The 18348-nt window shown below is 40.4% G+C and overlaps 1 protein-coding gene across 1 annotated transcript in view; it reads left to right on the forward strand.

The window, feature by feature from the left end:
* The window catches only part of ryr2a (ryanodine receptor 2a (cardiac)), an 801439-nt gene that overhangs the window by 299212 nt on the left and 483879 nt on the right, over positions 1 to 18348 (forward strand). The window contains exon 8 of the mRNA XM_063055593.1: positions 979 to 1075. Within this exon, the coding sequence (XP_062911663.1) occupies positions 979 to 1075 (97 nt within the window). The remainder of the gene's footprint in view (positions 1 to 978; positions 1076 to 18348) is intronic.

Below are 18348 nucleotides of genomic sequence, written 5' to 3' on the forward strand. Positions count from 1 at the left end.
GATAATACACTGACAGAGGAGCCATTATCTCTTTATTTCCTTCTTTATGGTGCGTACCTGCACTGTAAAGTTTAGATCTGTCGCAATTGCCCTTGGTGAGAGTAACTGGTTTGAGCCATCTACCGGCTCATCTTGTGTCTCCTCTAAGCCAGGGGTTCCCAACCTTTCTGCGCCATGGACCCTTACCGTTAACCAAGGGAGTCCGTAGACGCCAGGCGGGGAACCCCTCGTCTGAGCGTGACCTCATATGGCAGCTCAATGGGAGCCATGAGCTATGAGACGAAGCGAGTAACTGTGGATGCTGGAAATCTGAAACACAACAGACTGGGAGCATTCAGCATTTCAAGCTGCATTATTGTAGAGAGAAACCTTGAGCAAGGAGATGGCCCGTGAATGCACTATCTCCATCACTGGAAAATTGCTCCTTATCTATTATAGATTGTCCAAAGGAGTGATGGCAGATTTCAGATGGCCAACGACCTGAGAGCTAGAGCTAAAATGCTGGATACTCCTTGCAAATCAGAATCAGAATCAGATTTAATATCACCTTGTCAACTTTATGACAGCAGTACAATGAAATACATGATAACTAAATATAGAGAAGAAAAAACTGAATTACATTAAGTATATAAGTATATACACTATATATCCATTAAGTAGTTAGGTCAAAATAAAACAGTGTAAAATAACAGAAATAAAAAAGTAGTGGGGTAGTGTTCATGGGTTTAATGTCCATTCAGAAATATCACTAAAGCTTGGTAACATCAAAATATCATGAAACTCCCTTTTTAAGTAAAAGTAACTGTTCACTGCTGTGATATCATTTTGAAGCCCAGACACATAGCATACTGTATGTAACTCAAACCAAGAAAAAATGATAATTCATATGTCTGCCTGTCTACTTCTCTTTCTGTGAACAAACACTATGTTATCTGTGATTCCTCATTTTAAGTCTTGGTTTAAATCATTTTCCATTAGGATATTTAAAGGGAGGGGATGTGCTGAGGTTACCGCATGGACACATGGATGAATGTCTTACGGTTCCATCAGGAGAGCATGGAGAAGAACAGCGCAGGTGATTACGGGACACAAGCTAACAGTCTGCTGAGATTGTGTGGAAACTGAAAGAGCACAACATTGAACAGAGTAGGAATGATGTAATGTCTTGAGTCTCTTGCAAAGGCCTGTCAAGTGCACATCAAACAATATAAAAAATGAAATGTTTCTTTGTGGGACAGATTGATGTAAGTCTTAGAGCATGATGATGATATTAGATGTACTGTATGAATGCAAGTTGTTGAGTTAATGGTGAAGTGTTTAAAATCCCATGACTTGGATACTTTGGGTCAAAGCCATTCTGATGAATTGACAATTTTTTTTCCACCACAGATGCTGTTTGACCACAGCGTTCCTCCAGCTGTTTGCTTGTTGCTAAGCTGGGCAAATTGGGATACAAAAGTGAGAATAAGAATATTAAACTCGAAGGTGCAGGGAACAGGTTTCGCTGGGAGAGAGGGACTGAATGCTGGAACAGATACTGTCAGCCAAATCTTGGATGAGTTGAATTTAATCAATGATGGGGGGCTACTAGAGAACTACAGTACACTAAGTCTTAGTTATTCATGAGGGATAGAGGAACAGACTTACCAGGGATAAAAAAAATGGGTATACTGCACCACTTAGGCTGCTGATAATAACACTAAGACGTGCAGTGATGCATCTCTCCATAGATGGGACAATTTTTATGTATGACTTATCCTGTTTTACAATCACTCCTAACGCCAACCCTGGCTGCAGATCTACACATGTTGCTGACTCCCATGTGTTCCTGACCACAGACTGAACTTTTACACTGGGAAAGATGTGGATGTGGAAGCTCAGTTTGATATGAAATTGGATTCTGAGTTTACAAATAATCTGGGCCAACGAGCAAAGGAGGGAATGGAATCATTAGCAAGGTGGCTGAGTTATGCTAATAATCATGAGAATCTGTTTAACAGGAGAAAATCAGAGGGCATTCAGGGTTGAACACCGAGGGACTGGTAAAATTGAGAGAAGGGGCTGCTATTATTTTCCGGGAGCAACCCGATCCATGTCTTCGGAAGAGGCCATCTAGGAGCCATTTGCAGAAGAAAAGGAAGTTGATGAAGAATATTTCTGTGGAGAATTCATGGAGAGATATGTTGATGGTGCCTGAAGCAAAGTCACTGTTGGAGATGCGTAGGCTGTTGTTAACCCAATGAAGGCAGGCCTGTTGAAGGACTGAAAATGGAGAGTCACTGGAAAAAACATCATGTGATTAAACATCTTAAAATTCATAGAATAGTTGGAAAAAGCTTGGGGAGGGATACTGCATACAGGACATGGTTTATATTTTTTTTCGGAGTGCTTCAGAAAAACAGAAATGATTGCAGGGGTTGAAATGTGTTAGGAGACAAAGTGAATTAGGATTTAGGAGAGGAAAGGAGACAAGGGAGATATGAAGTGGGAGCAGTGGTTTTCAGTAAATAAAGAGGCATGTATGGATAAATTATGGAGGGAAATTATATAATTGGAAGGGGGAGCAGGATGATGGTGTTTATTTAAGGGAGGCCAGGAAGTAAAGAAGGATGGCCATCCGTATGGACGTAATATCGTCAGGAGGATTTTTGGACAAACAAATCCACTTGAAAAAATGGCTACCAGATTAACAGATTGAATTATATCTTCATATCATGTTACTTAAAGGTTTTAGTAATCAAGTACACATTGCAGGCTCCATGAAAAGTTGATTACTTAAAGTTTTAAATAACCTATTACATGTTGGAGTAACCATGAAAAGGTTCGAAGTTGACCATAAATTCTAATCATACGCTTGAAAACTTTTAATGCCACATTACAGGATCCAAACAGAATTTGATGTTGTTAGCCTACTATTTAAATGTAAGGATGTGATGGAAACAATGCAGGTCTATTATTCTTATCGCTTTTTGTGTATGATATTTAACATGAATATATAAATAGAGGAAAACAAAAGTGACAGGACTGGGTTAATTAAAAATTTCCTCCTGTACAGTGAGATGCCCAAAAATATCAGCCCAGATTTTGCATCTAAATCTCTGGAATAGGTCTGTCATCTCATCAGCTTCTGACTATGAAACATAGGTTTGCTACCAGCTGTGTTGCAGCTTATATTTATCCTTGAAAGCTGCTGACTATGTGTTCTTAGGAACCGAGCATTCTTTCAGCGTTTTCACAAATGTAAACATTGGCTGAGAAGCCATGAGGAAAGGACAAGGTTGGAGGAGGCCTTGAAGACCATGGTAGCCTAGCATTAAATGGACACTAGATAAGTCATTGTGTGCCTTAGTTTAAGGAATCCAAAAACGAACCCTAACGAATTTAAGCAACACACATCAAAGTTGCTGGTGAACGCAGCAGGCCAGGCAGCATCTATAGGAAGAGGTGCAGTCGACGTTTCAGGCCGAGACCCTTCGTCAGGACTAACTGAAGGAAGAGTGAGTAAGGGATTTGAAAGCTGGAGGGGGAGGGGGAGATGCAAAATGATAGGAGAAGACAGGAGGGGGAGGGATAGAGCCGAGAGATGGACAGGTGATAAGCAAAAGGGGATACGAGAGGATCATGGGACAGGAGGTTATTTGTAGACTGACCCAGATTGCAAAGATTTTTCATGAGCCTTTGCAGCAAGTATTATACTGTTAATCTAGACTTTTAATTCAGTATTTTAGTTCACCTTGATTTGTTTTACTGGCTTGCTGTTTTTCCTGTTTAACCTATAATTATGTGACATATACAGTATTCTACAGGGTATGGATATCTTCAGTAACAATGATTGTGTATCAAATCAGTCTGTTCCTGGTGCTTTTTCCTGTCCATTAGACTCCAGTTAAGTTAGATAGTACAGACTGAAGAAAAGAAGTTAATTATAAACCAACATTTAATATGCTGAAACATGTTCATCAATGAAATAAACAAAAGGCTAGATATCATTCTCCCAAAAAGGCAGCCCAACTATATTCAGGGGATTCGAAGCAAATGAAGAAGATAAAAACAAATATTTGGCTTAATGAACTTAGTTTAAATAGAATTTCACTAAAATTCACACCCAAGGGAATTGTGCTTTGCTCAATGTGATGTGAATTTATCAGTGGGCATTGGAGCAGCATAGTTAATTTAGAAGAACAACAGACAGAGATCTAGATTATTGACCTGAATTTAAAAAAAATTTGTCTAGTATAGGTGAAGGTAACCTTGAAACTCCTGGACTGTTGTTAAAGAAAAACACTGGTTTGTGAATGTCCAGGAAAGGAAATTTGTTTTCTTTACTCAATCTGGGTACAGGGGTTTTCAAACTTTCTTTTTGCCGTGGACCAAATCCATTAATCAGGGGGTCCGTGGACCCCAAGTTGAGAACAGCTGGTTTAGAGACTGCAGACAACTATTGCATATGATTTGTAATTCCTTACCAAATAGGGCCAGTAGACCACTCTGTCAGAAACAATTTGACGTTGGTAATAAATGATAGCTTTCAGCTAATATCATTACCCACACTGTGTGGAAAAATAATTTATTTAAAGCATTGCTTGGCTCAGCAGTAAAATGTTCAATGATTTAACAGTTGGGCTTGGTCTTTCAAGGCATCTCAGGTGCTACATGTATCTCTTTGGCACCTCCTGCCTTAATGGGAGTATGATGTCCATTCTCAAAAAAGCTGTTCCAAGGCAGTGTTTATGCTTCCCTGATGCCAAAACAGCAAAACCTCCAGTCTGAAACTTCAGCAACATAAGGTAATGGATGTTGTTCAGCCTGTTTACTGAGGTGTAGATGAGAGCGACCATAGCCATGTTGACAAGAAGATCCAGGAATCTAACCTCGACATCCTGGCCCATACTCACAGTACTGTGCAAAAGTCTTAGGCAAATGTAAAAGAATTCTGTAAAGCAAAGATGCTTTAAAAAATAATGAAATAACGAATGTCTAAATATCAAAAAAAACATAAAGAGCAGTAAATAGTGAAAAAACTAAATCAAATAAATATTTGATGTGACCACTCTTTGCCTTTAAAAATGCCTCAATTCTCTTGGGTGCACTGTCATGCAATTTTATAAGAAAATTGGCTGGTAAGTTGTGCCAAGCCTTTTGGAGGTCTTACCGCAGTTCTTCTGCAGACTTTGGCTTCTATCTCTCCATGTAATCTGATGTTGAGATCAGGGTTCTGTGGAGGCTATACCATCTGAAACCATATGACAAATCTGTGGACTTTTGCAAGGACTGTATCTCTCAATCCATATTCTGTAGGCTGACTATCACACTGCTGTATGTAGAACTCTGCTCTGTGCAGATTGGCTGCTATTTCCTACAGTGCAACAATGATAACACAAATATTTCATTGAGTAACACACACCAAACAAAATGCTGCAGGGACTCAGCAGGTCAGGCGGCATCTATGGAAAAGATTACAGTTGATGTCTTGGCCTGAAACATTGACTATGCTCTTTTCCATAGACACTGCCTGGCCTGCTGAGTTCCTCCAACATTTTGTATGTGCTGCTTGGATTTCCAGTGTCTTGTTTTTATTTGTTACAGAAATGCCAGTGATGTCCACATCCTTTGGTCTTCCTGTCAGGAATATGTAAAGGAGTTTAATCTTCCTGACTACTGTGCATTGAAGCCAATTGTAAGCATACATACACACTACAAATCCTGAGCATACATAATTATTGTTCCACACAGTACTGGGAATAACTGTATCCCTGTTGGATATGCCCCTGCTAATGCCATGTGCCCCTTCAGGGCAATGAGCTATGTCTCCACAGCCAGTAGAGAGACTTAATTAATCTTTATCATTGATACATGCTTTTTTATCTCGCTGATCAGACTACTCTATTTACTCTTTTCAGGACTGCCTCAGAAAGTTATAACTTGGTTGTCGCTTCTTCAAAATGCAGCAGCAAGAATCTTAACTACGAAAAAGAAAATCTGAGCATTTTTCACCAGTTTTGGCATTATTACACTGGCTGCCCGTGACCTTTAAGATCAATTTTAAAATTCTCTTAATTGTATATAAGGCTATGAGTAATCTAGCTCCTCCATATATTTTGGAGTGTTTTTCCCCTTACATCCCTAATCATTATCTTAGATCCACGAATACTGGTTTACTTAGCATATAAGAACAGGTGATGAAACCTTTTGCTCTTATGCACCAAAAATTGGATTATTCTACTGACTAAGGTACGCCAGACGAGTAATGTGAAACAGTTCAGAATACTTCTAAAATCCTACTTTTTAAATTTGGCCTACTTATAGGATAACTTAATGCCTGTTGATGTTGATTACATTTATTTAAGTTGGTATATTCGATTACATTTTATTCTATATAATGTTTGTCTTTAGTTCTGATTTATAATTGAGTCTTGTATTTTTATGACTATATTGATTATTTTTACAGTCTGTAAAACACTTTGAGCTTGCATCTTGATGTATGGAAAGTGCTATATAAAGTTTATTATTATTTATCAAAGAAATTACATAGGAAACAGGCCAGTTAGCCAAATGCTGTGCGCCAGCATTTTGTTCCACACCAGCTTTCTCCTACATTGCTCCATCTAATGTCATAAAATACAATCCAGCTACTGGGACCTTTTTCCCTTGTGTGTCATAGAAAGCTAATGGCACAAAATGATGTCATTAGCCTTTCTGATTGTGCCAGTTGAGAAAAAGCTGTGAAGCCCATTTCCACTTTTCAGTAAGAGGTACATTTCCTTGCTAGTTATTATTCTTCCATATACTATGGAGTGTGGTGAAAGCTTCTGCCAGAATCACACATTGAAACAGTGCGCTCCAGTAGTGATTATTCCCAGATGGGAAAATATCTTCCTCATCTCCACTTTCCTTCTTCTATAACTACTATAAATCTCTGTCCCTTCTCCCCTTCCCCCCCACCACCACTGAAGTTTTGATCTCTCACTTAGATAAATCCTTCCTATTTATTATGGACACAAGAGATTCTGCAGGTGCTGGAAATCCAGAGTAACACACACACAAAATGCTGGAGCAACTCAGCAGGTCTATGATGTTTCAGGCTGAGATCCCTCATCATGGTGAAGGGTCTCAGCCCGAAACACTGACTCCTTATTCTCCTCTGTAGATGCTGCCTGCCTGGCTCTCCAGCAATTTGTGTGTGTGAATCATAATTATTATGGAGCTGAGCAGGGCTGTCATGATTGGACTATATTGAACCATGGATCACCGTTTTAAAATATAAGGACAGATTTGAGAGCTTATTGAGTCTATTTGCAATCCCTTATCCAAGATGGCTGTGTGGAGAGAACAACAGATTTTTATAGAATATTGGCTAAAACCGGAAAATGTGGCTAGGTAAAAGGTCAGTTATCATCTCATTGAAAGATAGAACAGGCACATGGGACTGAATGGCCTATAACTGCCTTTGGTCTCGACTTTTCATTGGTGGTTCCATAAAAACGTTTGGATTGTCAATGTGCACCTTAATGGCTGCAATGCACATATTATAACTTTGTGGGTAAGCACAGCTCCAATGCCATATTTATGTTTGCTGATGACATCATTATCATTGGCTGAATCAAAGGTGGTAATGAATCAGCATATAGGAGGGAGATCGGAAATCTGTCTGAGCGGTGCTACAGCAACGACCTCTCACTCAATGTCAGCGAGACCAACGAGCTGATTACTGACTTCAGGAGGAAGAAACTGGAGGTCATGAACCAGTCCTCATCAGGGGATCAGAGGTGGAGAGGGTCAGTAGCTGTAAATTCCTTGGTGTTAGCATTTCAGTGGATCTGTCCTGGGTTCAGCATGTAAGTGCCATTATGAAGAAAACATGGCAGTGTCTCTACTTCCTTCGAAGTTTGCGAAGATTTGGCATGGCATCTACAACTTTGACAATCTTCTCTCGATATGCTGTGGAGAGTATATTGACTGGCTGCATCACGACCTGATATGGAAACACCAATGGCTTTGAATGGAAAATCCTACAAAAAATAGTTGATACAGCCCGGTCCATCATGGGTGAAGCCCTCCACGTCACTGAGCACATCTACATGGAGTGCTGTCACAGGAAAGCAGCATCCATCATCAAGGACTCTCACCATATAGACCATGCTCTGTCCTCACTGCTGCCATCAGGAAGGAGGTACAGGAGCCTCAGGACCCACACCACCAGGTTCAGGGACAGTTATTACCTTCAACCCTCAGGCTCCTGAACCAGAGGGGATAACTTCATTCAATGTCACTCACCCCAACTCTGAACTGTTCCCATAAACTTTGGACTCATTCTCAAGGATTCTTCATCTCATGTTCTTGATATTTACTGCTTATTTATTTATTATTAATATTATTACTTGTTTTTCTTTCTATTTGTATTTGGACAGTTTGTTGCCTTTTGCACATATGTTGTCTGTCCATCCAGTTGGGTGCGGTCATTGATTCTATTCTATTTCTTGTACTTACAATGAATATCCACAATGAAACACATCTCAGGGTTGTATATGGTGACATATATGTACTTTGATAATAAATTTACTTTGTACTTTGAACTTGGATGTTGGGAACATGGGTGTCAGGCCCAGAGGTAAGTTGGTGAACAAGGTGTCCAGATAAAATTCATATTTGACTCCTCAGCTGTACATTTACTGATAATAAAAAAATGGTAGAATTCTCAGGCAGTATCTATGGAACAATAAACAGGGTTACTGTTACATATCAAAGATACTCTGTTATAAAGGTCTTTGACCAGAAACACTTATGAAAGTCATGCCTGGTGCATCTAGAGTTCACCTGAGTGGAGTTAACCACTTTAAAAAGCTGAATATAGATTTATTTATGATTTTGTCCTTTCTTTTTATGTTTTTAACTAATTAACAGCAGTTTAAAGTATTGTTAAATAAATATATTATTTAAAAAATTTTTTATTCATTAATTTTAATTTTGAATTAGCTGCTCTGGGTTGAGGAAGGCTTGTTTTCACACCAGTTTTGTGGGTTCTAGGAAAGATGATGAGGCAGTCAAAAGCTCAACTAACTCTTGCATATCTCGGGAAGAAGGTGCCTGTAAGTGCTATTAGACAAGTGAGTATATTTAGATTCTAGCTTCTAAATGCTTCTGATAGTAGAATGGGCAAAGAAGTGGCAGATGAAATATAATGTAGAGAGGTGTATGGTCATACACTTTGATAGAAGGAACAAAGCCATAAACTATTTTGTAAACAGGGAAAAATTTTAAAAATCTGAGGTGCAAAGGGACTTGGAAGTCCTTGTGCAGGATTCTCTGAAGGTTAACTTGCAGGTTGAGTCGGTGGTGAGGAAGACAAATGTAATGTTAACATTCATTTTGGGAGGACTAGAATATAAAAGTAAGGATGTGGTGCTGAGGATTTGTAAGGCATTGGTCAGATGGCATTTGAAGTATTGTGAGGAGTTTTAGGCCCCTTATCTAAAAAGGATGTGCTGGCAATGGAGCGATCCAATGGAGGTTCACGAGAATTATTCTGGGAATGAAAGGGTTAATGTATAAGGTGCGTTTGATGGCCCCGGGCCTGTACTCACTGGAGTTTATAAGAATGAGACAGACCTCATTGAAATCCATTGTCTGTTGAAAGACGTAGATAAAGTGGATGTAGAGAGGATTTTTCCTGTAGTGGGGGAGTCTAGGATTAGAGGTTACAACATCAGATTAGAGGGACATCCATTTAAAACAGAGATGAGGAGGAATTTCTTTAGCCGTGGGTTGGTGAATCTGTTGTTTTCATTGCCACAGACAGCCATGGAGGCCAAGTCATTGTGATTATTTGAAGTGGAGATGATTGGTTTTTGATTAGTCAGGGTTTAAAAGATTAAGAAGGGAAGGCAGGAGAATAGAGTTGAGAGGGATAATAAATCAGCCATGTTGGAGCAGACTCAATGGGCCGAATTCCCTAATTCTGCTCTTATGTCTTATGGTCTCATTTGAGATTCTCAATGCCTCTTGAATACACTTGGCCAGAGCCTTTTAGTAATCAGCAGATTTGTTGCATTTCTCAAAACATGCTTTATGAACCTACTTGAATCTTTTTCTCAGTCAACCTATTAATCTCTTTTTGTGATGGTGATCAGAAATGAAGTGGAATAGAATTTGCTTCTTTTAGTCTGTGATAATGATCATAATCCAATTGGATTCATGTCAATGACATTTAGGTCTTCTGCACATAATGGTTTGCATTTTTTTAAATATTGCTACGTATTGTGTATAATAGAATTTTGTACCTGAAACATATAGCATCCTATGGCCCAAATTGAGAAGGAATATTGCAAAGTATTTCTTTTAGAGAATTTAAAAAAAAATACATGCAATGCCCACTTTATTAGGAACCTCCTGTACCTAATAAAGTAGCCACTGAGTATATGTTTATGGTCTTCTGCTTCTGCATCCCATCCACTTCAAGATTCTACATGTTGTACTCTTCCGTACGCTACAGTTGTAATGTATTGGGGTGACATGGTGGTGTAGTGGTTGGCACAATGCTTTACAGTATCAGCAGTCTGGGTTCATTTCCCACTGCTGCCTGTAAGGAGTTCGAACGTTCTCCCTGTGATCATTTGGGATTCCTCTGGGTGCTCCAGTTTCCTTTCAGAGTCCAAAGACGTACTATTTGGTAGGTGAATTGCTCATTGTAAATTGTCCTGTGATTAGGCTGGGAATAAATGGGGGTACTGATCGATGGTGCAGCTCAAAGGGCCAGAAGGGCACTGTATGTGGTTATTCTGCATGTGGTTATTTGATTTACTGTCACCTTGAACCAGTCTGGCCATTCTCCTCTGACCTCTCTCAAGGCATTTTTGTCCACAGAACTGACACTCACTGGATGCTTGTTTTTCACACCATTCCCTGGAAACTCAAGAGACTCTTGTTTGTGAAAATCCCAGGAGACGAGTATAGTCATCAGGATCACAGAATATGAAAAATTAAGTTGTTTAAAACAACGTACCACATTTTTCAGGAAAGTGGCAATGTATGCCTTTTGCTGTGGTAACAGTGGTATAGTAATTCTCTGGCTCGGGTTACACATGGAAATAACTGATTCCAAACACTCAACACTAGGGGTTCTCAACTGGGGTTCCACAAGAGATCGTGATAAAAAAAACATAGTTTTTTGAACTTCATGCGATGCACGATGCTCGCGCTCACAGTGATGAGCAGTGACTGAGCAGCCCTGTTAGCAGTCTCTCAGCCCATTTTGACCATGTTTATTGGTTGAGTCCAGAGGGCAGGACAGTTGGCTGATGAGGAGCGTGAAGTGTGTTTTCCGGGCTTTGAATGGAATCACCCAACTTGGGCTGTGATGTCAGCCTCTCCCTGTGTAAAATAGACAGGGGTATTTTATTAACCCCTGTGTTTTACAGACATGTCTGATGGTCCAATGTGGTGATTTTTGAAGAGGAGATGTGAGAGGGAAGAGGAGAATTCTAGGCCTAGGCCTACAGACAATTCTAATAAGGTTCATGACAATCCTGGTAAGGTTAATGATGAAGAATTACAATCTTCTGAGTCATTTCACTGCACTAGTGCAATAATGGATGCAGAAAAGTCCATCTTTACAGTGAAAGCTACTTATCGATGGGTTTTCTATGGACTGGTGATCCAAGTTGTCCTATTCCATTCTGTCTAGTCTGTGAAAAACAACTTTCAAATACAGCAATGGCTCCTGCAAAATTGAAAAGACACTTAACTACGAATCACAGCCATATGACATGTAAAAGTGCTGATTATTGTAAATGGCTATTGAGATCTCAAAACAGAGTAAAGCTTTTGTTAATAAGGTCATAGTCAGTAAAAGGATACAGGAAGCAAGCTATTTAGTATTCATTACCCTGAAAAGGAAAAGTCACACAGTTGGTGAGAACCTAATAATGCCAGCATGTAAAATTATAGTGGGTAAAATGCTAGGACAAGATGCAGTATGAGAAATTGAAAAGGTTTCACTCTCAAACAGTACGATAGGTCGACGCATTGGTGACATGTCACATGATGCTGAAGAGGTTTTGAGTGATAAACTGAAAAACAACAGCTTCTCTGTCTAGGTTGATGCGTCAACAGATGTCAACAATAAATGTCATGTTGTAATATTTTTAAGATGTGTAAATGATAGTGAAGTCCAAGAAAACTTTTTTTCTACTGCAAAGAGCTGCCTGAAACAAGCAAAAACCGAGATATATTTGAATAGCTTGTACCAGTTACCTGACTTGTGGACACAGAAAATAAATCCCACTCTCTTGCTTTCTTCCTCTTTAATTTGGTAATTTCTTTGTTTAATAAAGCATTCAATTCTGTGAGAAGGCCGTCACGGACACTAACAGAAGGGTGAGTACAGCATGGTACACAGTGAAAGATGCACTGAATTTGAAGTGAAAATAACGATGGCCTTAGTCAGGAAAGTTGACAAATTTGATATTGCTAATGAAGGCTGGGAGTAGTCTATTGAGAGGGTGGAACTATATTGTCACGCAAACAACATGGAGGAGCAAAAGCAAGTCCCTATGCTTTTTAGCTTAGTGGGTGCAAGAACGTACAGTCTCTTATGCAACCTAGTAACCCCTGCCCCCTGCAAAGCCAGTAAGCAAGACGTCTGATGAATTGTTACCATTTTGCAAAATCACTTGAGCCCTAAACCACTGGTAATAGTCGTGAAATTTAGATTTTACAAAATGAACCAGTCAAATGATAAAAGTATTTCTGGGTGCATTGCAGAACTGCACAAACCTTCCCAAGAACACACATCAAAGTTGCTGGTGAACGCAGCAGGCCAGGCAGCATCTCTAGGAAGAGGTACAGTCGACGTTTCAGGCCGAGACCCTTCGTCAGGACTCACGAAATTAGGTGCCGCTGACACGTAATTGTCGGCCCAGATCAGAGACGATGGAATCGGCAATCGGTACTGATTTGGGCCGACAATTACGGGTGGCACCTAATTAATTAGCATGTTTGTTTCAGCTTTTTTCTTAAATATGTGCTGTGTACCTCCCGGCTACCGCTGGACCCCTGCATGCTTCGCAGATCGGTATTGGTTGGTGGCCCAGAGGGTGGGGGCCACTGCACCACCCAGCCTGCGATGACTCAGTCTAACACACCATCATCAGTCTGCTCGGCGCTGTCCCGATTCCGGTAAGTGATACTACACTGTACATACATTATTTCTACTTTATATAGGCTGTGTATTTTTAGGTGTTATTTGGTATGATTTGGCAGCTTCATACTTAAAGGTTACTGGAGAGAGTGTTCTTGCCAACAGCACTTGCGTGAGATTTTTGCTACGGAGAACAGTTCAGTAATGATTGTGGAAAAGTATTTCTACTTTGTATAGGCTGTGTATTTATCATATCATTCCTGCTTTTACTATATGTTACTGTTATTTTAGGTTTTATGTGTTATTTGGCATGATTTGGTAGGTTATTTTTGGGTCTGCGAACGCTCACAAAATTTTCCCATATAAATAAATGGTAATTGCTTCTTCGCTTTACGACATTTCGGCTTACGAACCGTTTCATAGGAACGCTCTACCTTCGGATGGCAGGGGAAACCTGTACTGAAGCTTTAGAGATGGACTTTCTGATACATTAAGGGGCAGGCATGTATAGTCAATGCACTCAAAAGAGGCTATTATCCGAAAGACACCAAACCTCAAAACAGGCATTGACTATTGCATTCTTGTTAGAGGCTGCAGCAAAGGATGCAGTAGAACTACAGAAAAGGAGGTTAGAATGTGAAATGCACAAAATGTCCATGAATGGTACAAAAAGCCAAAGATGTTATCAATGTGGCAAATCTCCCATGATGCAAATAATTGACTGTTGGTTCAAAGAAAAAGTCTGCAGCAAGTGTCACAGACGAGGTCACAAAGAGAGAATGTGCAAGGCAGACAAAAAGCACAACTGAGTGAAAAGTCTCAAATACAAAATGAAACAAATGCATAAAGTTACCGAATGTAAAAAAGGATCGGCCAATATAGTCTGACAAAGGTGAACTGTTTTGCCTAAAACTCCATAGTATAACTGAAGCAGATCACGAAATCATCTGGTTCACAATAGATGTGTCCAGTGTAAAACTGAAAATGGAGCTGGATACAGGATCAACGTTGTCCATAATTACAGAGGTTGACTACAACAGACTGTTTTCTAAGATACCATCGGAGAACACCACAGTGATGTTAACCCAAAGGCAAGCTGAAAGGAAATGTATCCTATGGAGGCCAAACACACAGTTAGAGCTTTATGCATTGAAAAGTGGAGGGCCAGCACTTTTCAGACATGAATAGTTGAGAAAAATCCAACTAGACTGGCACTCAATCAAAGCTCTTGGTGTGGCATCAACAGGCAACAGCAGACCTGGCACAGCTGCTTAATGCTAATAAGAAGGTGTTTGAGAAGAGTATTGGTAAACTCAAAGGCCATAATTGAACTGGATGAAGCAGCAACACCAAGATTCCATAAAGCCTGTCCAGTGCCTGTCACATGACGTTCTAAAGTGGATGCTGAACTGCAGAGCTTGGATGTCTCTGGAATTCTCTGCAAGGTTGAGTGGAGTGATTGGGCCATGCCCATTGCCCTGGTGATCAAGAAAGGGAAGGCCAGAGCCGTTTGCTTATGTGAGGATTACAAGGTGAGCATCAACCTGGTGCTGCATACCATGCAGTATCCCCTGCCATGAATAGAAAACATTTTTGCATCTTTGGCAGGTAAGGTGAGGTTTTTAAAGATTGACTTGTCACAAGCCTATCTGCAAATGGAGATTGAGTAGTCAAGCAGGAAGTTGCTCACAATCAACACTCACAAGGGACTGTTCCTGTCGTCTTTGGCATCACAACAGCTACAGAAAATTGGCAAAGGGCAATGGACCAAATGCGCGAAGTTATCCCAGGAACTCATCATGACATCATTGTGACTGACAAAAATGATGAAGAGCACCTCCAGAACCTTGGTGAAGTGCATACCAGGCTGAATGGATGCGGTCTGCGTGCAAAGGGAGAGAAATGTGAGGTTTTCAAGAATGAAATCTCATATTGTGGTCATGTCATTGACTAGCAGGGCTTATTTAAGTCACAAGAAAAGAATGAAGGAGTGCTACAGGCAGCTAAACCGGAACATGTGTCACAACTCAGGTCATACTTGGGCCTTGAAAACTACTAACACTGGTTTCTCCTCAACATTGCTACAGTGCTGCCTATATTGAATGCACTGTTACAGACTGAAGCAAAGTGGGAATGATCAGAAAGATGTGAAAAAGCATTCAAGGAAACAAAGAGACTAATAACATCCAATTAACTGCTCACCCATTATGACCCATCCCTGTCCATCAGACTGGCATGTAATGTGTCCACTTATGGCATTGGAGATGTTTTGTCACATATTAAGAAAGATGGATCTGAACGTCTGACTGCGTTTGCTTCAAGATCACTGATGAGCGCAGAATGTAGCTATGCACAGATTGACCGAGAGGCCCTTAGTCTAGTCTGGGGAATAAAGAAGTTCCACCACTAACTCTGGTAAATAGTTCACAGTAGTGACAGATTACCAGTTCCTGGTGTCCATTTTCAATCCCAGGAAAGGAATTCCAGTGATGACTGTTACCCAGTTACAACGCTGGGTACTATTCCTTGGAGGCCTCTGTTACGACATCGAGTTCAGTGCTACCAAACAACACAGCAACGGTGATGACTTGTCACTGTAGCAACTGAAGAAGAAAAGTCTTCATCCTGTGACCCAGTGGAAGTGCTCCACACTACGTTGGCGGACCAGTTGCCGGCAACAAATTCTGAAATACAAAGGGAATCATGGAATAACCTGACACTGTCAAAAGTCTATGAAATCACCATGCAAGGATAGCCAGTCCATGGTAACCTTATGTTTCCAGAATTCTCAGCTAGACAAGATCAATTGTCAGTATGTCAGAGAATGCTGATGTGTGGACCTCATGTCGTGGTTCCCTCTAAAATGTGCACCAGAGTGTTAGAGTATCTGCATGAAGGACACCTGTGTACAGTCATGATGAGGAGTCTTGCCTGGAGCTATGTGTGGTGGCCGGGAATAGATAGACAGATTGAAGACTTGGCCAAAAGTTTTTCGGGATGCCAAAAAGTTCAACATGCACCCCCACGAGCACCATTATGCCCATGGGAGTGGCTGTCTTCACCATGGCAAAGAGTACATATTGACTTTGCTGGGCCATTCATGGACACCATACTTCTGATTGCTGTGGATGCTCATTCAAAATGGCTGGAGGTTATACTGATGAAATCAACCACCTCAGCAAAGACTGTCTCCACCCTGAGGATTATCTTTGCCAGAAATGGCTTACCTAAACAAATTGTGAGTGACACGGGCCACAACACATGTCAGAAGAATTCCAACTGTTCATGAATCAAAATGGCATCAGTCATTTCAATTCAGCACCTCATCACCCAGCAACGAATGGACTAGATGAAAGGTTTGTGCAACCCTTCAAGAAGTCCATTAAACTGATGGACAAGGAGGACATTTCTCTTCAGCACAAGGTGGACAACTTCCTTTTTGCATATCGAATCTCTGTTCATGCTGCGACAAATCAAACACCTGCAATGCTGTTTATGAGCAGGAATCTGAGATCCCACGTAGACCTTCTGAAACCAGATCTATGGAGGGAAGTGCAGAATTAACAGTTCTGCCAGTTGCCATTGAATCTGCAAGGAGCTTCAAGATTGGACAGGAAGTCCTAGTGTGTGATTACCGACAAGACAAGTGGACACCTGGTAGGATAGCTACAAGAACTGGACCACTGATTTACACAGTGAATATTCGAGATCAGACATGGAGACATCATGTGGACCAAATACTGGATGTTCAACCGAAAAGCACAGCTGCGTCGACTGCATCCAACAAGATGGACACATTACAGTCACTGGACTCACCTCTCAGCGATGATGACACTGACAGCAACGTGACACTGAAAACTGAAAATGTTGTCTTAGCCAAGACTCTGACCAAATCTAAGGCCACTCCACAGGTCCAGAAGTGCAACAAGGACATTATTGTTGACGAGACCCCTGCCAAACCTGGTGCCACTCCACAGGTCCAAAGGCGCTACCCTGAAAGAAATGGGGCACCACCCAAAAGACTGAATCTAAAGCTGCGAAGTTAGTTATGGACTGTTATTGTGAAAGCATAATTATTTGGAATAGGGGTGTATGAAAGGGAAATCAAATGTTTTGTACATATACAGTTTTATCTTGCATTAGTCTAAAGGGAGAGGAAGTGTAATGTATGGATCTATTTCTTTCAGAGCAATGATTCCACTCCCTCCCCAGCACTACGTATTGATCTATATGTGCTGTTGTCTATGCATGCACATTGCTCTCTCCCTTGCTGCAATGTGAATACATCAGTTAAAGCCATCTTCCATGAATGTGCCTTTATTTAATCGATATGTAGTTCTGCACAGCCACAACATCCTGTACACAAGTGTAAGAAGAATTAAATAATGAATACTCTGGATCTGATGCAGCACAAAAAAATTACAGAAGATGAAGAACAATAATAACACTAAAAAAAGACAATAAATATAAATACATAAGATAGTTTATATGTATATTGATTATATGTCCACAAAGTGATGCTCAGCTGTACACAAGGTGACTGATGGGAAATAGTAATGTAGTAGTGGAGTTAGTGGTTGGAGATGTGAGAAAGTGCTTTATTTTCTCTTCATGGTGTCAGCGTACACATGAACAGGGACAGTTCATCTACCAATAAGGGACTTGTACGATACATATACTACACACAGAGGTGAGAAATCTTCTGGTCTCTAGGCAGCCATGCTGTTCATTTATTCAATGTATTACAAGCTGGTGAGAAACAGCACAACCAAAATAGACTTCACAAAGGTGTCAATACACCTTGATAAATAAATTATATTTATAGCATATTGTATGTGAGCAAATAATTAATATGTTTGATATGACATTACATTGTCTGGTATTTATGGAACAAGATGGTTGACTTAATTGGTGGATATTTCAGCTAAAATATTGGACAAGGGATTATAGAGTGCCCATATTAAAAGTGTACTGGTGTGGTAAACCATGTATTTATAGGTTGTAACTGGGTTACCTGTCTGGACATGCCTGGACATGCCCCTCTGCTGACTGCTCCTGTGGCTCCTCCCACAGAGCCCTGAATAAAGGCAATTGTGTCACTGCTCCTCCCTCAGTCCAGGGGCAGATATTCATCATGGACGTAAGTCCATTTTACTGTTAATAAAAGCCTTTCAGTATTTACTCTACTTCCAGTCTTTTGGAGTAATTGATAG

The sequence above is a fragment of the Mobula hypostoma genome, chromosome 8 (genome assembly GCF_963921235.1).
Source record: "Mobula hypostoma chromosome 8, sMobHyp1.1, whole genome shotgun sequence".
NCBI classification, from domain to species: Eukaryota; Metazoa; Chordata; class Chondrichthyes; order Myliobatiformes; family Myliobatidae; genus Mobula; species Mobula hypostoma.